Source organism: Astyanax mexicanus, chromosome 21 (assembly GCF_023375975.1).
Source record: "Astyanax mexicanus isolate ESR-SI-001 chromosome 21, AstMex3_surface, whole genome shotgun sequence".
In the NCBI taxonomy this organism is placed as follows: Eukaryota; Metazoa; Chordata; class Actinopteri; order Characiformes; family Acestrorhamphidae; genus Astyanax; species Astyanax mexicanus.
Genome location: NC_064428.1, coordinates 40,079,107 through 40,099,932, shown reverse-complemented (window position 1 = coordinate 40,099,932; position 20,826 = coordinate 40,079,107). Strand labels below are relative to the sequence as shown.

Below are 20,826 nucleotides of genomic sequence, written 5' to 3'. Positions count from 1 at the left end.
ACATCATTGTTTTCATTCTACTGCTATTGTCTGACATTATCTGATCTTTTGTAATGTCGTCATTGTGTCATGCTATGCTGTCTATCTTGAGCCTCTTGGTGACAAACTGTGTGTGGTTAGTCTTGTCACGACATCAAGTTTCAGTTAAGTCATCATCCTCTTTTTAAAACCTTACCAACTTCCAGAGAAGAGAATTACTCAGAGTATACTGCTCTTGGTTAGTTATTTAAAATATGTTATTTAAAAAACTAGCACACACAACTAGTTCACAACTAAAATGAGGTAGCACTAAGGGTCTGCATGATAGATGTTTTTTATACAGAGATTAATGAAGGACTTAGATGTTTACTGCATGTTTTCTTTTTTTTTAACATAGGCCCAGCCCTATATCACAAATAAAAGAGTTTATTGGTACATGACCAGTTGCCATTTTGCTCTGATCCCCTTCTGTATATTTCAATAGTGATTTAAAGTAATTACAGTAAAAGATTTTGTTGCACTGAAAGAAACCTCAACATACAGTGTAAAATTTCAGCCAAATTAAATTTTATGCAAAACTGCATCAAGCCAATCTGGGTAGGCCGGTACATCATAACAGCATCACACTTAAACATAGAAAAAAAACTCTAATAACGGAAGATTCTAAATTTCAAGAATTGAAATACAAGTCCTAAAGCTTTAAGTTTAAATGCCTACTTCAAAACTGTTCCTATGTAATTAAAATATCTCAGAAACACCAACATGCAACAAACCAGAAGACCCAAAAGGGACATATTAATCAAAGAAAAGTGCAACTGAACTCATATTTCAGTCTTGTTGCAGTCTTGATTTAAAAAATTGCACATGTCCCCACCTTCATCTACCCTGTTTAGAAGGTGCGGGTACCACCCAAAGAAATAACATTTTGGAAAAAATCAGTCAAAATAGAGTTAAGCCACCATTCCGTAATTTGAGATTAGCATATTGAGAGGTTTGGGCACCTGAGGAGGTTATCCCTGGTTGCCTCCTGCTGGAAGTGTACCAGGCATAACCAAATGGGGGGAGACCCTTAAAAACACCACAACCAATAAAAATCAGTCTTATCTGTCTTAAAACAGCATTTGTTGTAAATCTTTTTAAAAGCAATCTAAAAAGAGAGTAAAAAGAAAAAAAACTAATAAATGGCCAAAAATATATTTATTAATGCAAAAGTCAAATTCAAAGGAAACAATACAAGAAGGCATGCTGGGAAATCTAAATAAGTAAAGATATCAGTATTAACCAAAAAATATTTGTTATAATCTCCTTTTAAATTGCAAAAGAAAAGAAAAGTAAAAATAACATATTTTTAAAAGCCATACTGCTCTCATATAGACTATGTATACATGTTAGCTGATGTTATGTAAAAGCCTTGCAACTTGGTTTTTGCTGCTACTAGAATGTAACACTGGCATCAGTGTCAGAATCTGGATTTTTCAGGAAACTCACAGTAGAGTACCCCTGGGCTTCAGGTGAGGGTTGAGGAAGCTGTACCATGTTGTAGATTCCTTGAGCAGGACTGGTTGATGGTCGCTGTGCGAGGACGTACACGGTGGTCAGGGGATTGGTGGGTTGTTGGATTGTGGAGTAAAGTGGAGTAGTTTGGGTGTCTAGATGTGGCCTGATGTCTCTAATTTCTTCATAGTCAGATGCAGAGTGAGAAACCTGATGAAAGGATTAATGATTAATTGGAATGAGAGAATGAATAGGCCTTTTGGATCCATGATCTCTTTAGGTTCGTTTGCACTATAGGAGTCTTAGAGTCTTGCCTAATGGCTCAGCTTTCACTTTATAATTTTTGCACGAAAGTTGTGAATGAAAAAACATAAATTAAATTATTCATAACGTACTGTTACTCTGAGTACTGAATAGACACAAAAATGGACTTACTTGATCATTGCCTCCCATATTGGCCAAGTTTGATGAGTAAGAGCCTATAAACCACAAACAATAAAAATCAGTTCAACTATTCAGTTGCAAAAGAGAATAAATCTGAATTCCCACATTAAATAAGAATAAAAATACAAGACAAAACTGGAACTTAGCATAAATGCACACCTAAACCTTATTTTAATAGTGAAGATAGTGGAATGGTAGATGAAGCATTTTGGCTTTACAGTCTTGTGCCCCTTCACAGACTTCTGCCCATTCACAGGCCTTTACACCTTCATAAGCTTCTGTCCATTCTCAGATTTCTGCCTGTTTACAGGCTTCTCTGCCCCTTCACAGACTTCTGCCCATTCATAGGCTTCTGCCCCTTCACAGCCTTCTCTGCCCATTCACAGGGTTCTGTCCATTCACAAACTCCTGCCCCTCCACAGGCTTCTCTTTCCCTTCACAGGCTTCTCAGTCCCTTCACAGCCTTCTCTGCCCCTTCACAGGCTTCTCAGTCCCTTCACGGGCTTCTAAGCCCCTTCACAGGCTTCTCAGTCCCTTCACTGGCTTCTCAGTCCCTTCACAGGCCTCTCTGCCCCTTCATAGAATTCTCAGTTTCTTCACAGGCTGCTCAGTCCCTTCACAGGCTTCTCAGCCCCTTCACAGGCTTCCCAGCCCCTTTACAGGCTTCTCTGCCCCTTCGTAGGCTTCTGACCTTTCACAGGCTTCTCAGTCCCTTCACAGGCTTCCCAGCCCCATTCACTGGTTTTTATTTAGCCCCTTTACAGGCTTCTCTTTTCCTTCCCAGGCTTCTCTACCCCTTTACAGGCTAATCTGTCCCTTCTCAGGCTTCTGTCCATTCACAGGCGTCTGCCCTTTTGCAGGCTTCTCTTCTCTGCCTCTTCAAAAGCTTCTCTGCCTTTGTACAGGCTTTTGTCCAGACACATGCTTCTGCCCCTTTACAGGTTTACCTCCCTTTTCCCAGGCTTCTGTGCCCATTTACATGCTTTTGTTCAGACATATGTTTCTGCCCCTTCACAGGCTTCTCTGCCCCTTCATAGGCTTCTACCTATTTACAGCCTTAAGCCCACCCACAGGCTTTTGCCAATCAACAGGCTTCTGCCTAGGTGTATCCAACACCAATATGCTAAATGTTTCAGCTCCTATCTATACTTTCCCACTATATCCACTACCACTCTTTCCCCTGCAGGACTGCAGTCGCAAAACATACCTCCTCGTCCTGCTCTCAAACATAACAGTTTGATAACAGTATCGTTGGCCTTTCCTGCATTGACCATCACACAATTAAAAGGGGTGCTCACACAGTTTGTCGAAGCATTCAATTCATAGCCAGTCATGTCTGGGAACCCCAGACCAGCTAGGTATTTGATTGGTGTGCTCGCTTTGTTGCTAACGAGCCTGTGGACATTTATACAGTACCTATACCCAGAAATATCCTAATCTTGAATCTGAACTCCTCAAGGACTGCCTTTGTTTCTTTTGATCCACATAAAATTGAACATCCAGTACTGACCAAGAAGTATCCACATTTGTGAGTGTGAACAGTACCTTGTGTCTTGGAGCATCTCCGTTTGCAGATCAGTGTTAATCCTCCAATCAGCAGCAGAACCAAACAGATGCTCACAGTGATGATGATGACAATGATGAAGTTACCTGGAGATGAGAAACAGAAGGTGCCAATCATGAATCATGAATTTTGTGACAAAAATATTACTATAAACATCCTCTTTAAATTCAAAGGGTTACCAGATGGGGTCACTGTTGGTGCTGGTGGTGCTGTGGATATTGCTGATGGGGTTCTGGAGGATGAGCCTTAAAAAACATCAAGAGGTAAGAGTAAACATATGACCAAATAAAGGGCAAACAAAATAGGTGTTGTTGCTATGATAACATTCTTTATATGTAAAAAAAATTGGAGGGAAAATTTGTTTATAGACCAATGATATGGCCACATACCATTAGCATCAGGTGAGGTTTTCCCTGGTGGTGATGATTTGCTATTGTAGGTTATAGATGGTGATTTTCTGGTTTGAAAGGTTGTAGGTCTCTCACTTGGTCTTGGTCTTGCTGTAAAATATATTATATTTATTATTGGAATAATTGTTCAGTTATTCAATTGTTATTACTAACAGATAAATAATCATAAATATTCAAATACTATTATTGATAATTGATTATTTTTGCATATACTGTTTGGTCCTGCATTAGGAGGTATTAGAAGGGTTCGATGGAGTTAGGGTCAAGATTAAGAATTTTAGATATGCAGGGTTTAGGATCTACTCATTATTCCCTAATAATGCTTTAAAGCTGCTTTAAGCTACAACCATTGTTGACACAGATGTGCAAATGCACACACAGCTTGTTTAGTCTCTGTGGAGAGGTATTGCCATTAGAATAAGATTCTTTGCCCTGCCTAATGCAGGGTGTGGTCAAGAATTTAATAAATACAATAAGCGCTGCCACTGTTCATGCAGCTTGCCATCAGCTGCCGGAGCCCTGAGAGAGCACAATTGTCCTTGCTCTCTCTGGGTGGGTACAGTACAGTAGATGGCACTCTTTCCCCTCATCACTCCTAGGGTGATGTGGATCAGCACAAAGCTGCGTCTGTGAGCTGATGTATCAGAACCGAGTCACTGCGCTGCTTTCCTCCGAGCGTTAGCGCTGTGATGCTACTCGGCAATGCTACAGCATCAGTAGCAGTTCAAAAAGAGCTGGCCGTGTAAAAAAAGGTGATAAAATTGTGATAAAAACACTCCAATAACTAGTAAAAACTTTTCCTGGAGACTCTATCTATATGTCCATTTGGACACACTGTGGTGATGTTGGTTGGTTAGTTGGTAAACGCATTTTGTTTTTGTAAAATGCTTTTGTATGTTTAAAAGGTGATTATACACTAAATAGGTATATAGGTGATTATATACCAATATTCTAAAAAACTGAATTATCAAAGGCAAAACCTCTAAAGCTGCGGGAAAACTTAAAACTTACATTAACGAGCTCTTAAATATAAAAGTTTTGTTTCTCACCAGAAACCTGCAGATGAATCTCTGAGAAAAGGGAATAATAACCAAGTTCATTTCCTCCACCCCCAACAGCACAGAAATAAACTCCTCCATCATCTTCTGTTACATTACTGATTCTAACACTGACAACTCTAGAGCTTCTGTTATCAGAGATGGAGAATCTGTCTTTCTGAGGCAGACTGGTGTCGATCAGTGCAGTTAAAATTTGACCATCCAGTTTGTAGAGATGTTTGTATTCAGTCTGAAACTCCTCTGGATAAGAAAAGCTGATGGTGACGGTCTCTCCAGCATAACCAATCACAGGCTTTGGTTCCACACAACATGAATCTGTCAATCATATAAAACAAAATGATTTATATTCTGGTTTATTTTTCCCAAAATCATCATCACAGAATTTCCACAATGTTTAATGATGTGTTAATGTATACATTTTAAAATGAATATATTTAGTGGTTTGTTTTGTGGTAAATTATCACCTGTTTTCACTTTCAGGTTCACAGTGTGATTCCACACTCCAGTCCCTCCACACTGATATAATCCAGCATCTTCTAAACTCAGATCTCTGTAGATCACCATTAAACCTCCAGGAAAAAAAATTAGAGTAAGCCTGTCTTTATCATTATATTTCACACAATTGTTTGCTCGTTTCTTACAGAAATATTTATCATTTCCTTTATCTTGTTGGTAATTGCAGTTGATAATGACGCTGCCTCTTGAGTAGCCAATCACATCAAAGCAGAACACCAGACCTGCCAATCAAATGGAGAACTCTTAGTAAACTGTCTGATCTCATTAAGTTTCTCCAAAATCTTTTATTTCCACATTTCTGCTCATTTTAAAACCTACAGCACAGAATCTACAGGCATCAAAAATACTCTAAACTTCATTATACGTTACTCAAACATGAGGTAGAATATCTGACCTGAGATCAGGAAGAAGGTGAAGATGAGGAGGATCTTCATCCTGAACTGAAATTCAGCTCCACTGATCTTCACACAAACTCCACTCCAGTGAGTTTAATTCAGTGTAATTCAGATTTAATCCTCCGTACAGGGAATTCTGCTCCTCTTTACGTGTCGTTCTCCGTTCGTGTCTCTTTTTCTGTCTGGTTTTGCTGTTTCCTGTTTTTCATGAGGGGCCAGAGCGGCTAAATGTGGAGTTCCTCCCACCAGCATCACTGACCACATACCAAATTAAACACAGGATACTGTGAGATCATTTTCCTAAAGAGTCATTTAGTGTGTGCGCTCACTGAGAACTTTATTAAGAGTTTCACACATTTAAAGATAAAGTATCTCCATTCTTTACTTAAATAGGAGTATAGAAACTAGGGTTTAAAATACTGTAGAAGTGGAAGTACCGTGTTTTTCGCACTATAAGGTGCACCGGATTATGAGGCCACTATTGATAAATGTCTATTTTCTAGTCTATATTTATAAATAAGGCACCGGACTATAAAGCAGACGAATCAGTCAAACATCAAAGTCGAACGAGAACTCAATGTTAATCTACAGAGATTTCTCTCCTGAAAACTGTTTATTTGGGTGAATAAAGTGCTTCCATTAATTAACAGTAAGCTCACATTTCCACTGAAGCTGGAGCATTAGCATTAGCGGCTAACTGCTAGCGGGTAACGCTAATGCTGCTCCAGCAGTGCTAGCTGGGGTTAGCAGCAGGCAACAGTCCTATATACTCGCCTCTGAATGTCCATAGAGCTAGCGCTTAGCGCAGTTAGCAGCAATGCTAATACTGCTCCAGTCTCGGTGCTGGAGAAACTTCACTGAAACTCCTGTATAACTCTGTACTTCAGTGGAGTGTCTTTACTGCTCCTTAATACCTGACTGATAGAATTCATACATTAGAAGCACTGGATTATAAGGTGCACTGACGATTTTTGGGAAAATTAAAGGATTTTAAGTGGAGCATTAGCATTACTGGCTAAGTGCTAGTGGGTATTGCTAATGCTGTTCCAGCAGTGCTAGCTGTGGTTAGCAGCTGGCAACAGTCCGATAATACTTACCTCAGGACGGCCAAAGAGCTAGCACTTAGCACGGTTAGAAGCTAATGCTAATGCTGCTCCAGCTTTGGTGGAGTGTCTTTACTGCTCCTTAATACCTGACTGGTAGAATTCATACATTCATTATACGTCGCACTGTTGATTTTTGGGAAAATTAAAGGATTTTAAATGCACCATATAGTGCGAAAAATACACTATCAACTCAAGCTTCTTACTCTTTAAGTAAAAGAGTAAAAGTACTGGTCTCGAAGCTACTTAAAGTATGAAAGTAAAAGTAATGTAATGAGAAAAATAAAGTCATTAAGAACAAAAGCTTAGGCAGCTTAGCTTAGGAGTCCTACAGTGCACTACACCACCAGCCATAATGATTATAATATTAAAATATTAAAATGTTAATGTTGATTATATAATTTGGGATGCGATAGGCTGTTCCATGTTTCAGCTGCTATATGCCCCATTGAAAATCCCTCCAATCCCATAATTCACCTGCACCCACTATCAGACCTTTCATACAGGTTTGGTCATTCCCAATCCGTCCCCTGGTGTAACACTTCAGTTTAGAACGCACTGCTGTTCTAAGACCTTTGATATCTCAGAAATCTAAATATGAAATCTGATACATTTTTAATACTTTTAAATGACCTTTTCATGTCAATCTGACTTGGATCAAGGGAAAATGGAAATGGTGAAAAATAGCAATAATGAAAACAGCTGAAACGCTGTATTTGTATACTTCATTTAATATTTAGAAATATACATTAAAAATCACACTTAATATGTAAATAAAAATCTGAAGAATAAAACATGGATGATACAGCTTATAACATTCTGAGATCTAGAACCTCAGGAAGGCTTTTGCAGGAATAGTTACAATCCAAAGAATGTGGTAAAAACTGCACAATTTTAGGAATACAGTAAAAAAATTAAAGGAAAAGTATAATAAAATTATAAAGCAAAATAAAATATAGTACTCAATAAAATTAAAACATTAGAAAATTCAATCATAGGAACATGATAGTTTGGCACATTTGAAGTTTACATAAAGATTAATAACCTTTTTACTTTATTATTTTACAAATCAAATATAAGTAAATTATTTGTTTACCTGCAGATTCTGAATATAGTACAACTGATTCGTTTTTGTTGGGATTTGCACTGAATTAGTTGGTGTTGGGGTTTAGACTCTGGTAGACTGAATCTGATTGGTTGGTGTTGGGTTTAGGTTCTGGTAGACTGAATCTGATTGGTTGGGGTTCCGGCTCTGGTAGACTGAATCTGATTGGTTGGGATTTAGGCTCTGGTAGACTGAATCTGATTGGTTGGTGTTGGGTTTAGGTTCTGGTAGACTGAATCTGATTGGTTGGTTTTGGGATTTAGGCTCTGGTAGACTGAATCTGATTGGTTGGTTTTGGGGTTTAAACTCTGGTAGACTGAATCTGATTGGTTGGTGTTGGGGTTAAGGCTCTGGTAGACTGAATCTGATTGGTTGGTGTTGGGGTTTAGACTCTGGTAGACTAAAGCTGATTGGTTGGTGTTGGGTTTAGGTTCTGGTAGACTGAATCTGATTGGTTGGGGTTCCGGCTCTGGTAGACTGAATCTGATTGGTTGGGATTTAGGCTCTGGTAGACTGAATCTGATTGGTTGGTGTTGGGTTTAGGTTCTGGTAGACTGAATCTGATTGGTTGGTTTTGGGATTTAGGCTCTGGTAGACTGAATCTGATTGGTTGGTGTTGGGTTTAGGTTCTGGTAGACTGAATCTGATTGGTTGGTGTTGGGGTTCAGGGTCTGGTAGACTGAATCTGATTGGTTGGTGTTGGGTTTAGGTTCTGGTAGACTGAATCTGATTGGTTGGGGTTCCGGCTCTGGTAGACTGAATCTGATTGGTTGGGATTTAGGCTCTGGTAGACTGAATCTGATTGGTTGGTGTTGGGTTTAGGTTCTGGTAGACTGAATCTGATTGGTTGGTTTTGGGGTTTAGGCTCTGGTAGACTGAATCTGATTGGTTGGTTTTGGGGTTTAGGCTCTGGTAGACTGAATCTGATTGGTTGGTGTTGGGGTTAAGGCTCTGGTAGACTGAATCTGATTGGTTGGTGTTGCGGTTTAGTCTCTGGTAGACTGGACCCATTTTGATGTTCTGACTTCCAGGTGGATCATTTTCATAATCAGCATCAGTCTGAAATTAGAGGAATATGAACAGGATATTACCGCTTTATTGAACTCTCACACTTTTAGAAACCTAAAAGGATTAATGAAATAAAAATATGTAGTTATCCATATCTTCATCAGACAGAGCTTCAACTTTATTGGTTAAATGTAACAAAATATGAAAAATTAGCATGCTAGATACCTATTGATTCTACATCAACAGCAGTTTGAAAAGAGGGAACTAACTTTACATGTGTCGGAGAAGGCATGTGCTAGTCTTTACCCTTCTTTTGAAATGCACTTACTTCATTATTGCCTCCCATATTGGCCAAGTTCGATGAGTTAGCGCCTATAAACCGCAAACAATAAAAATCAGTTCAACTATTCAGTTGCAAAAGAGAATAAATCTGAATTCCCACATTAAATAAAAATAAAAATACAAGACAAAACTGGAACTTAGCATAAATGCACACCTAAACCTTATTTTAATAGTGAAGATAGTAGAATGGTAGATGGAGCATTTTGGCTTTACAGTCTTGTGCCCCTTCACAGACTTCTGTCCATTTACAGTTCTCTGCCCATTCACAGGCCTTTACACCTTCATAAGCTTCTGTCCATTCTCAGACTTCTCTGCCCCTTCACAGACTTCTGCCCCTTCATAGGATTCTGCCCATTCACAGGCTTCTCTGCCCATTCACAAACTCCTGCCCCTCCACAGGCTTCTCAGTCCCTTCAGAGGCTTCTCATTCCCTTCACAGGCTTCTCAGTCCCTTCACAGGCTTCTCTGCCCATTCACAGGCTTCTCTGCCCCTCCACAGGCTTCTCAGTCCCTCCACAGGCTTCTCTGCCCATTCCCAGGCTTCTCTGCCCATTCACAGGCTTCTCTGCCCCTTCACAGGCTTCTCAGTCCCTTCACGGGCTTCTCAGTCCCTTCACAGGCTTCTCTGCTCCTTCATAGGCTTCTCAGTCCCTTCACAGGCTTCTCAGTCCCTTCATAGGCTTCTCAGCCCCTTCATAGGCTTCTCTGCCCCTTCGTAGGCTTCTGACCTTTCACAGGCTTCTCAGTCCCTTCACAGGCTTCTCAGCCCCATTCACTGGTTTTTATTTAGCCCCTTTACAGGCTTCTCTTTTCCTTCCCAGGCTTCTCTACCCCTTCACAGGCTAATCTGTCCCTTCTCAGGCTTCTGTCCGTTCACAGGCGTCTGCCCATTCACAGGCTTCTCTTCTCTGCCTCTTCAAAAGCTTCTCTGCCTGTGTACAGGCTTTTGTCCAGACACATGCTTCTGCCCCTTTACAGGTTTACTTCCCTTTTCACAGGCTTCTGTGCCCATTTACATGCTTTTGTCCAGACATATGTTTCTGCCCCTTCACAGGCTTCTCTGCCCCTTCATAGGCTTCTACCTATTTACAGCCTTAAGCCCACCCACAGGCTTTTGCCAATCAACAGGCTTCTGCCTAGGTGTATCCAACACCAATATGCTAAATGTTTCAGCTCCTATCTATACTTTCCCACTATATCCACTACCACTCTTTCCCCTGCAGGACTGCAGTCGCAAAACATACCTCCTCTTCCTGCTCTCAAACATAACAGTTTGATATCAGTATCGTTGGCCTTTCCTGCATTGACCATCACACAATTAAAAGGGGTGCTCACACAGTTTGTCGAAGCATTCAATTCATAGCCAGTCATGTCTGGGAACCGCAGACCAGCTAGGTATTTGATTGGTTTACTCGCTTTGTTGCTAGCGAGCCTGTGGACATTTATACAGTACCTATACCCAAAAATATCCTAATCTTGAATCTGAACTCCTCAAGGACTGTCTTTGTTTCTTTTGATCCACATAAAATTGAACATCCAGTACTGACCAAGAAGTATCCACATTTGTGAGTGTGAACAGTACCTTGTGTCTTGGAGCATCTCCGTTTGCAGATCAGTGTTAATCCTCCAATCAGCAGCAGAACCAAACAGATGCTCACAGTGATGATGATGACAATGATGAAGTTACCTGGAGATGAGAAACAGAAGGTGCCAATCATGAATCATGAATTTTGTGACAAAAATATTACTATAAACATCCTCTTTAAATTCAAAGGGTTACCAGATGGGGTCACTGTTGGTGCTGGTGGTGCTGTGGATATTGCTGATGGGGTTCTGGAGGATGAGCCTTAAAAAACATCAAGAGGTAAGAGTAAACATATGACCAAATAAAGGGCAAACAAAATAGGTGTTGTTGCTATGATAACATTCTTTATATGTAAAAAAAAATGGAGGGAAAATTTGTTTATAGACCAATGATATGGTCACATACCATTAGCATCAGGTGAGGTTTTCCCTGGTGGTGATGATTTGCTATTGTAGGTTATAGATGGTGATTTTCCGGTTTGAATGGTTGTAGGTCTCTCACTTGGTCTTGGTCTTGCTGTAAAATATATTATATTTATTATTGGATTAATTGTTCAGTTATTCAATTGTTATTACTAACAGATAAATAATCATAAATATTCAAATACTATTATTGATAATTGATTATTTTTGCATGTACTGTTTGGTCCTGCATTAGGAGGTATTAGAAGGGTTCGATGGAGTTAGGGTCAAGATTAAGAATTTTAGATATGCAGGGTTTAGGATCTACTCAGTATTCCCTAATAATGCTTTAAAGCTGCTTTAAGCTACAACCATTGTTGACACAGATGTGCAAATGCACACACAGCTTGTTTAGTCTCTGTGGAGAGGTATTGCCATTAGAATAAGATTCTTTGCCCTGCCTCATGCAGGGTGTGGTCTAGAATTTAATAAATACAATAAGCGCTGCCACTGTTCATGCAGCTTGCCATCAGCTGCCGAAGCCCTGAGAGAGCACAATTGTCCTTGCTCTCTCTGGGTGGGTACAGTACAGTAGATGGCACTCTTTCCCCTCATCACTCCTAGGGTGATGTGGATCAGCACAAAGCTGCGTCTGTGAGCTGATGTATCAGAACCGAGTCACTGCGCTGCTTTCCTCCGAGCGTTAGCGCTGTGATGCTACTCGGCAATGCTACAGCATCAGTAGCAGTTCAAAAAGAGCTGGCTGTGTAAAAAAAAGGTGATAAAATTGTTTTTTTACACAACACTCCAATAACTAGTAAAACATTTTCCTGGAGACTCTATCTATATGTCCATTTGGACACACTGTGGTGTTGGTTGGTTAGTTGGTAAACCCATTTTGTTTTTGTAAAATGCTTTTGTATGTTTAAAAGGTGATTATACACTATATAGGTATATAGGTGATTATATACCAATATTCTAAAAAAAACTGAATTATCAAAGGCAAGACCACTAAAGCTGCAGAAAAACTTAAAACTTACATTAACGAGCTCTTAAATATAAAAGTTTATGTTTCTCACCAGAAACCTGCAGATGAATCTCTGAGAAAAGGGAATAATAACCAAGTTCATCTCCTCCACCCGCAACAGCACAAGAATAAACTCCTCCATCTTCTTCTCTCACATCACTGATTCTAACACTGACAACTCTAGAGCTTCTGTTATCAGAGATGGAGAATCTGTCTTTCTGAGACAGATTGGTTTTGATCAGTGCAGTTAAAATTTGACCATCCAGTTTGTAGGGAAGTTTGTATTCAGTCTGAAACTCCTCTGGATAAGAAAAGCTGATGGTGACGGTCTCTCCAGCATAACCAATCACAGGCTTTGGTCCCAAACAACATGGATCTGCCAATCATATAAAACAAAGTGATTTATATTCTGTTTTTTTTTTCCCAAAATCATCATCACAGCATTTCCACAATGTTTAGTGATGTGTTTAATGTATAAATTGTAAAATTAACATATTTAGTGGTTTGTTTTGTGGTGAATTATCACCTGTTTTCACTTTCAGGTTCACAGTTTGACTCCACACTCCAGTCTCTCCACACTGATATAATCCAGCATCTTCTAAACTCAGATCTCTGTAGATCACCATTAAACCTCCAGGAAAAAAAATTAGAGTAAGCCTGTCTTTATCATTATATTTCACACAATTGTTTGCTCGTTTCTTACAGAAATATTTATCATTTCCTTTATCTTGTTGGTAACTGCAGTAAATAATGACGCTGCCTCTTGAATAGCCAATCACATCAAAGCAGACCACCAGACCTGCCAATCAAATGGAGAACTCTTAGTAAACTCTCTGATCTCATTAAGTTTCTCCAAAATCTCTCATTTCCACATTTCTGCACATTTTAAAACCTACCGCACAGAATCTACAGGCATCAAAAATACTCTAAACTTCATTATACGTTACTCAAACATGAGGTAGAATATCTGACCTGAGATCAGGAAGAAGGTGAAGATGAGGAGGATCTTCATCCTGAACTGAAATTCAGCTCCACTGATCTTCACACAAACTCCACTCCAGTGAGTTTAATTCAGTGTAATTCAGATTTAATCCTCCGTACAGGGAATTCTGCTCCTCTTTACGTGTCGTCCTCTGTTCGTGTCTCTTCTTCTGTCTGGTTTTGCTGTTTCCTGTTTTTCATGAGGGGCCAGAGTAGCTAAATGTGGAGCTCCTCCCACCAGCATCACTGACCACATACCAAATTAAACACAGGATACTGTGAGATCATTTTCCTAACGAGTCATTTAGTATGTACGCTCACTGAGAACTTTATTAAGAGTTTCACACATTTAAAGATAAAGTATCTCCATTCTTTACTTAAATAGGAGTATAGAAACTAGGCTTTAAAATACTGTAGAAGTGGAAGTACCGTGTTTTTCGCACTATAAGGTGCACCGGATTATGAGGCCACTATTGATAAATGTCTATTTTCTAGTCTATATTTATAAATAAGGCACCGGACTATAAAGCAGACAAATCAGTCAAACATCAAAGTCGAACGAGAACTCAATGTTAATCTACAGAGATTTCTCTCCTGAAAACTGTTTATTTGGGTGAATAAAGTGCTTCCATTAATTAACAGTAAGCTCACATTTCCACTGAAGCTGGAGCATTAGCATTAGCGGCTAACTGCTAGCCGGTAATGCTAATGCTGCTCCAGCAGTGCTAGCTGGGGTTAGCAGCAGGCAACAGTCCTATATACTCGCCTCTGAATGTCCATAGAGCTAGCGCTTAGCGCAGTTAGCAGCAATGCTAATACTGCTCCAGTCTCGGTGCTGGAGAAACTTCACTGAAACTCCTGTATAACTCTGTACTTCAGTGGAGTGTCTTTACTGCTCCTTAATACCTGACTGATAGAATTCATACATTAGAAGCACTGGATTATAAGGTGCACTGACGATTTTTGGGAAAATTAAAGGATTTTAAGTGGAGCATTAGCATTACTGGCTAAGTGCTAGTGGGTATTGCTAATGCTGTTCCAGCAGTGCTAGCTGTGGTTAGCAGCTGGCAACAGTCCGATAATACTTACCTCAGGACGGCCAAAGAGCTAGCACTTAGCACGGTTAGAAGCTAATGCTAATGCTGCTCCAGCCTTGGTGGAGTGTCTTTACTGCTCCTTAATACCTGACTGGTAGAATTCATACATTCATTATACGTCGCACTGTTGATTTTTGGGAAAATTAAAGGATTTTAAATGCACCATATAGTGCGAAAAATACGCTATCAACACAAGCTTCTTACTCTTTAAGTAAAAGAGTAAAAGTACTGGTCTCGAAGCTACTTAAAGTATGAAAGTAAAAGTAATGTAAGGAGAAAAATAAAGCATTAAGAACAAAAGCTTAGGCAGCTTAGCTTAGGAGTCCTACAGTGCACTACACCACCAGCCAAACACAACCCCCCCCTACCCCCCCCCCCGCTGATGTTAATGTTGATTATATAATTTGGGATGCGATAGGCTGTTCCATGTTTCTGCTGCTATATGCCCCATTGAAAATCCCTCCAATCCCATAATTCACCTGCACCCACTATCAGACCTTTCATACAGGTTTGGTCATTCCCAATCCGTCCCCTGGTGTAACACTTCAGTTTAGAATGCACTAGACCTTTGATATCTCAGAAATCTAAATATGAAATCTGATACATTTTTAATACTTTTATATGACGTTTTCATGTCAATCTGACTTGGATCAAGGGAAAATGGAAATGGTGAAAAATAGCAATAATGAAAACAGCTGAAACGCTGTATTTGTATACTTCATTTAATATTTAGAAATATACATTAAAAATCACACTTAATATGTAAATAAAAATCTGAAGAATAAAACATGGATGATACAGCTTATAACATTCTGAGATCTAGAACCTCAGGAAGGCTTTTGCAGGAATAGTTACAATCCAAAGAAAGTGGTAAAAACTGCACAATTTTAGGAATACAGTAAAAAAATTAAAGGAATAGTATAATAAAATTATAAAGCAAAATAAAATATAGTACTCAATAAAATTAAAACATTAGAAAATTCAATCATAGGAACATGATAGTTTGGCACATTTGAAGTTTACATAAAGATTAATAACCTTTTTACTTTATTATTTTACAAATCAAATATAATGAAATTATATGTTTACCTGCAGATTCTGAATATAGTACAACTAATTCGTTTTTGTTGTTGGGATTTGCACTGAATTAGTTGGTGTTGGGGTTTAGACTCTGGTAGACTGAATCTGATTGGTTGGTGTTGGGGTTTAGACTCTGGTAGACTGGATCTGATTGGTTGGTGTTGGGGTTTAGACTCTGGTAGACTAAAGCTGATTGGTTGGTGTTGGGTTTAGGTTCTGGTAGACTGAATCTGATTGGTTGGGGTTCCGGCTCTGGTAGACTGAATCTGATTGGTTGGGATTTAGGCTCTGGTAGACTGAATCTGATTGGTTGGTGTTGGGTTTAGGTTCTGGTAGACTGAATCTGATTGGTTGGTGTTGGGGTTCAGGGTCTGGTAGACTGAATCTGATTGGTTGGTGTTGGGTTTAGGTTCTGGTAGACTGAATCTGATTGGTTGGGGTTCCGGCTCTGGTAGACTGAATCTGATTGGTTGGGATTTAGGCTCTGGTAGACTGAATCTGATTGGTTGGTGTTGGGTTTAGGTTCTGGTAGACTGAATCTGATTGGTTGGTTTTGGGGTTTAGGCTCTGGTAGACTGAATCTGATTGGTTAGTTTTGGGGTTTAGGCTCTGGTAGACTGAATCTGATTGGTTGGTGTTGGGGTTAAGGCTCTGGTAGACTGAATCTGATTGGTTGGTGTTGCGGTTTAGTCTCTGGTAGACTGAATCTGATTGGTTGGTTTTGGAGTTTAGGCTCTGGTAGACTGAATCTGATTGGTTGGTGTTGGGGTTAAGGCTCTGGTAGACTGAATCTGATTGGTTGGTGTTGCGGTTTAGTCTCTGGTAGACTGGACCCATTTTGATGTTCTGACTTCCAGGTGGATCATTTTCATAATCAGCATCAGTCTGAAATTAGAGGAATATGAACAGGATATTACCGCTTTATTGAACTCTCACACTTTTAGAAACCTAAAAGGATTAATGAAATAAAAAATATGTAGTTATCCATATCTTCATCAGACAGAGCTTCAACTTTATTGGTTAAATGTAACAAAATATGAAAAATTAGCATGCTAGATACCTATTGATTGTACATCAACAGCAGTTTGAAAAGAGGGAACTAACTTTACATGTGTCGGAGAAGGCATGTGCTAGTCTTTACCCTTCTTTTGAAATGCACTTACTTCATTATTGCCTCCCATATTGGCCAAGTTTGATGAGTTAGCGCCTATAAACCGCAAACAATAAAAATCAGTTCAACTATTCAGTTGCAAAAGAGAATAAATCTGAATTCCCACATTAAATAAAAATAAAAATACAAGACAAAACTGGAACTTAGCATAAATGCACACCTAAACCTTATTTTAATAGTGAAGATAGTAGAATGGTAGATGAAGCATTTTGGCTTTACAGTCTTGTGCCCCTTCACAGACTTCTGTCCATTTACAGTTCTCTGCCCATTCACAGGCCTTTACACCTTCATAAGCTTCTGTCCATTCTCAGACTTCTCTGCCCCTTCACAGACTTCTGCCCCTTCATAGGATTCTGCCCATTCACAGGCTTCTCTGCCCATTCACAAACTCCTGCCCCTCCACAGGCTTCTCAGTCCCTTCAGAGGCTTCTCATTCCCTTCACAGGCTTCTCTGCCCATTCACAGGCTTCTCTGCCCCTCCACAGGCTTCTCAGTCCCTTCACAGGCTTCTCTGCCCATTCCCAGGCTTCTCTGCCCATTCACAGGCTTCTCTTCCCCTTCACAGGCTTCTCTGTCCCTTCACAGGCTTCTCAGTCCCTTCACGGGCTTCTCAGTCCCTTCACAGGCTTCTCTGCTCCTTCATAGGCTTCTCAGTCCCTTCACAGGCTTCTCAGCCCCTTCACAGGCTTCCCAGCCCCTTCACAGGCTTCTCTGCCCCTTCACAGGCTTCTCAGCCCCTTCATAGGCTTCTCTGCCCATTCACAGGCTTCTGCCCATTCACAGTCTTCTCAGTCCCTTCATAGCCTTCCCAGCCCCTTCACAGGCTTCTCTGCCCCTTCACAGGCTTCTCTGACCTTTCACAGGCTTCTCTGCCCCTTCACAGGCTTCTCTGCCCCTTCGTAGGCTTCTGACCTTTCACAGGCTTCTCAGTCCCTTCACAGGCTTCTCAGCCCCTTCACAGGCTTCCCAGCCCCTTTACAGGCTTCTCTGCCCCTTCGTAGGCTTCTGACCTTTCACAGGCTTCTCAGTCCCTTCACAGGCTTCTCAACCCCATTCACTGGTTTTTATTTAGCCCCTTTACAGGCTTCTCTTTTCCTTCCCAGGCTTCTCTACCCCTTCACAGGCTAATCTGTCCCTTCTCAGGCTTCTGTCCGTTCACAGGCGTCTGCCCATTCACAGGCTTCTCTTCTCTGCCTCTTCAAAAGCTTCTCTGCCTGTGTACAGGCTTTTGTCCAGACACATGCTTCTGTCCCTTTACAGGTTTACCTCCCTTTTCCCAGGCTTCTGTGCCCATTTACATGCTTTTGTCCAGACATATGTTTCTGCCCCTTCACAGGCTTCTCTGCCCCTTCATAGGCTTCTACCTATTTACAGCCTTAAGCCCACCCACAGGCTTTTGCCAATCAACAGGCTTCTGCCTAGGTGTATCCAACACCAATATGCTAAATGTTTCAGCTCCTATCTATACTTTCCCACTATATCCACTACCACTCTTTCCCCTGCAGGACTGCAGTCGCAAAACATACCTCCTCTTCCTGCTCTCAAACATAACAGTTTGATAACAGTATCGTTGGCCTTTCCTGCATTGACCATCACACAATTAAAAGGGGTGCTCACACAGTTTGTCGAAGCATTCAATTCATAGCCAGTCATGTCTGGGAACCCCAGACCAGCTAGGTATTTGATTGGTGTGCTCGCTTTGTTGCTAACAAGCCTGTGGACATTTATACAGTACCTATACCCAGAAATATCCTAATCTTGAATCCGAACTCCTCAAGGACTGCCTTTGTTTCTTTTGATCCACATAAAATTGAACATCCAGTACTGACCAAGAAGTATCCACATTTGTGAGTGTGAACAGTACCTTGTGTCTTGGAGCATCTCCGTTTGCAGATCAGTGTTAATCCTCCAATCAGCAGCAGAACCGAACAGATGCTCACAGTGATGATGATGACAATGATGAAGTTACCTGGAGATGACAAACAGAAGGTGCCAATCATGAATCATGAATTTTGTGACAAAAATATTACTATAAACATCCTCTTTAAATTTAAAGGGTTACCAGATGTGGTCACTGTTGGTGCTGTGGATATTGCTGATGGGGTTCTGGAGGATGAGCCTTAAAAAACATCAAGAGGTAAGAGTAAACATATGACCAAATAAAGGGCAAACAAAATAGGTGTTGTTGCTATGATAACATTCTTTATATGTAAAAAAAAATGGAGGGAAAATTTGTTTATAGACCAATGATATGGTCACATACCATTAGCATCAGGTGAGGTTTTCCCTGGTGGTGATGATTTGCTATTGTAGGTTATAGATGGTGATTTTCCGGTTTGAATGGTTGTAGGTCTCTCACTTGGTCTTGGTCTTGCTGTAAAATATATTATATTTATTATTGGATTAATTGTTCAGTTATTCAATTGTTATTACTAACAGATAAATAATCATAAATATTCAAATACTATTATTGATAATTGATTATTTTTGCATGTACTGTTTGGTCCTGCATTAGGAGGTATTAGAAGGGTTCGATGGAGTTAGGGTCAAGATTAAGAATTTTAGATATGCAGGGTTTAGGATCTACTCAGTATTCCCTAATAATGCTTTAAAGCTGCTTTAAGCTACAACCATTGTTGACACAGATGTGCAAATGCACACACAGCTTGTTTAGTCTCTGTGGAGAGGTATTGCCATTAGAATAAGATTCTTTGCCCTGCCTCATGCAGGGTGTGGTCTAGAATTTAATAAATACAATAAGTGCTGCCATCAGCTGCCGGAGCCCTGAGAGAGCACAATTGTCCTTGCTCTCTCTGGGTGGGTACAGTAGATGGCACTCTTTCCCCTCATCACTCCTAGGGTGATGTGGATCAGCACAAGGCTGCGTCTGTGAGCTGTTGTATCAGAACCGAGTCGCTGCGCTTTCCTCCGAGCGTTAGCGCTGTGATGCTACTCGGCAATGCTACAGCATCAGTAGCAGTTCAAAAAGAGCTGGCTGTGTAAAAAAAAGGTGTTAAAATTGTTTTTTTTTACATAACACTCCAATAACTAGTAAAACATTTTCCTGGAGACTCTATCTATATGTCCATTTGGACACACTGTGGTGATGTTGGTTGGTTAGTTAGTAAACCCATTTTGTTTTTGTAAAATGCTTTTGTATGTTTAAAAGGTGATTATACACTAAATAGGTATATAGGTGATTATATACCAATATTCTAAAAAACTGAATTATCAAAGGCAAAACCTCTAAAGCTGCAGAAAAACTTAAAACTTACATTAACGTGCTCTTAAATATAAAAGTTTTGTTTCTCACCAGAAACCTGCAGATGAATCTCTGAGAAAAGGGAATAATAACCAAGTTCATCTCCTCCACCCGCAACAGCACAGTAATAAACTCCTCCATCTTCTTCTCTCACATCACTGATTCTCACACTGACAACTCTAGATCTTCTGTTATCAGAGATGGAGAATCTGTCCTTCTGAGACAGATTGGTGTCCATCAGTGCAGTATAAATTCGACCATCCAGTTTGTAGAGATGTTTGTATTCAGTCTGAAACTCCTCTGGATAAGAAAAGCTGATGGTGACGGTCTCTCCCAGATAACCAATCACAGGCTTTGGTCCCAAACAACACGAATCTGTCAATCATATAAAACAAAGTGATTTATATTCTGGTTTTTTTTCCCCAAAATCATCATCACAGCATTTCCACAATGTTTAGTGATGTGTTTAATGTATAAATTGTAAAATGTAATATATTTAGTGATTTGTTTTGTGGTAAATTATCACCTGTTTTCACTTTCAGGTTCACAGTTTGATTCCACACTCCAGTCCCTCCACACTGATATAATCCAGCATCTTCTAAACTCAGATCTCTGTAGATCACCATTAAACCTCCATGAAAATTAATTAGAGAAACTCTGCCTTTATGATCCCATGAGTTCTGCCTTTGATCAGATTTCATATACACACACTGGTTTGTTGATTCCTTACAGAAATATTTATCATTTCCTTTATCTTGTTGGTAACTGCAGTAAATAATGACGCTGCCTCTTGAATAGCCAATC

At 40.0% G+C, this 20,826-nt stretch overlaps 1 protein-coding gene across 1 annotated transcript; it reads right to left on the bottom strand.

The window, feature by feature from the left end:
- Positions 1 to 1,267: 1,267 nt before the first annotated feature.
- On the bottom strand, positions 1,268 to 20,379 carry LOC111197594 (protein let-653-like). Its single transcript, XM_049469655.1, has 6 exons — positions 20,074 to 20,379; positions 11,409 to 11,519; positions 3,661 to 3,726; positions 3,463 to 3,567; positions 1,909 to 1,952; positions 1,268 to 1,683 (listed from the first exon to the last, which is right to left on the bottom strand). The coding sequence occupies exons 1-6, from the start codon at positions 20,258 to 20,260 to the stop codon at positions 1,414 to 1,416; spliced, it is 783 nt and encodes a 260-aa protein (XP_049325612.1). The 5' UTR covers positions 20,261 to 20,379; the 3' UTR covers positions 1,268 to 1,413.
- Between the last annotated feature and the right edge of the window lie 447 nt (positions 20,380 to 20,826).

What these genes read in the sequence shown, in the direction of transcription:
- LOC111197594 (XM_049469655.1), bottom strand. Translation starts at nt 20,260, where the DNA reads ATGGACACCAATCTGTCTCAGAAGGACAGATTCTCCATCTCTGATAAC. An exon ending in GATTCATCTGCAGGTTTCTG is followed by an intron (nt 11,520 to 20,073) that starts GTGAGAAACAAA and finishes TATATTTTACAG; the next exon opens with CAAGACCAAGACCAAGTGAG. An exon ending in GAGATGCTCCAAGACACAAG is followed by an intron (nt 1,953 to 3,462) that starts GTACTGTTCACA and finishes TGTGGTTTATAG; the next exon opens with GCTCTTACTCATCAAACTTG.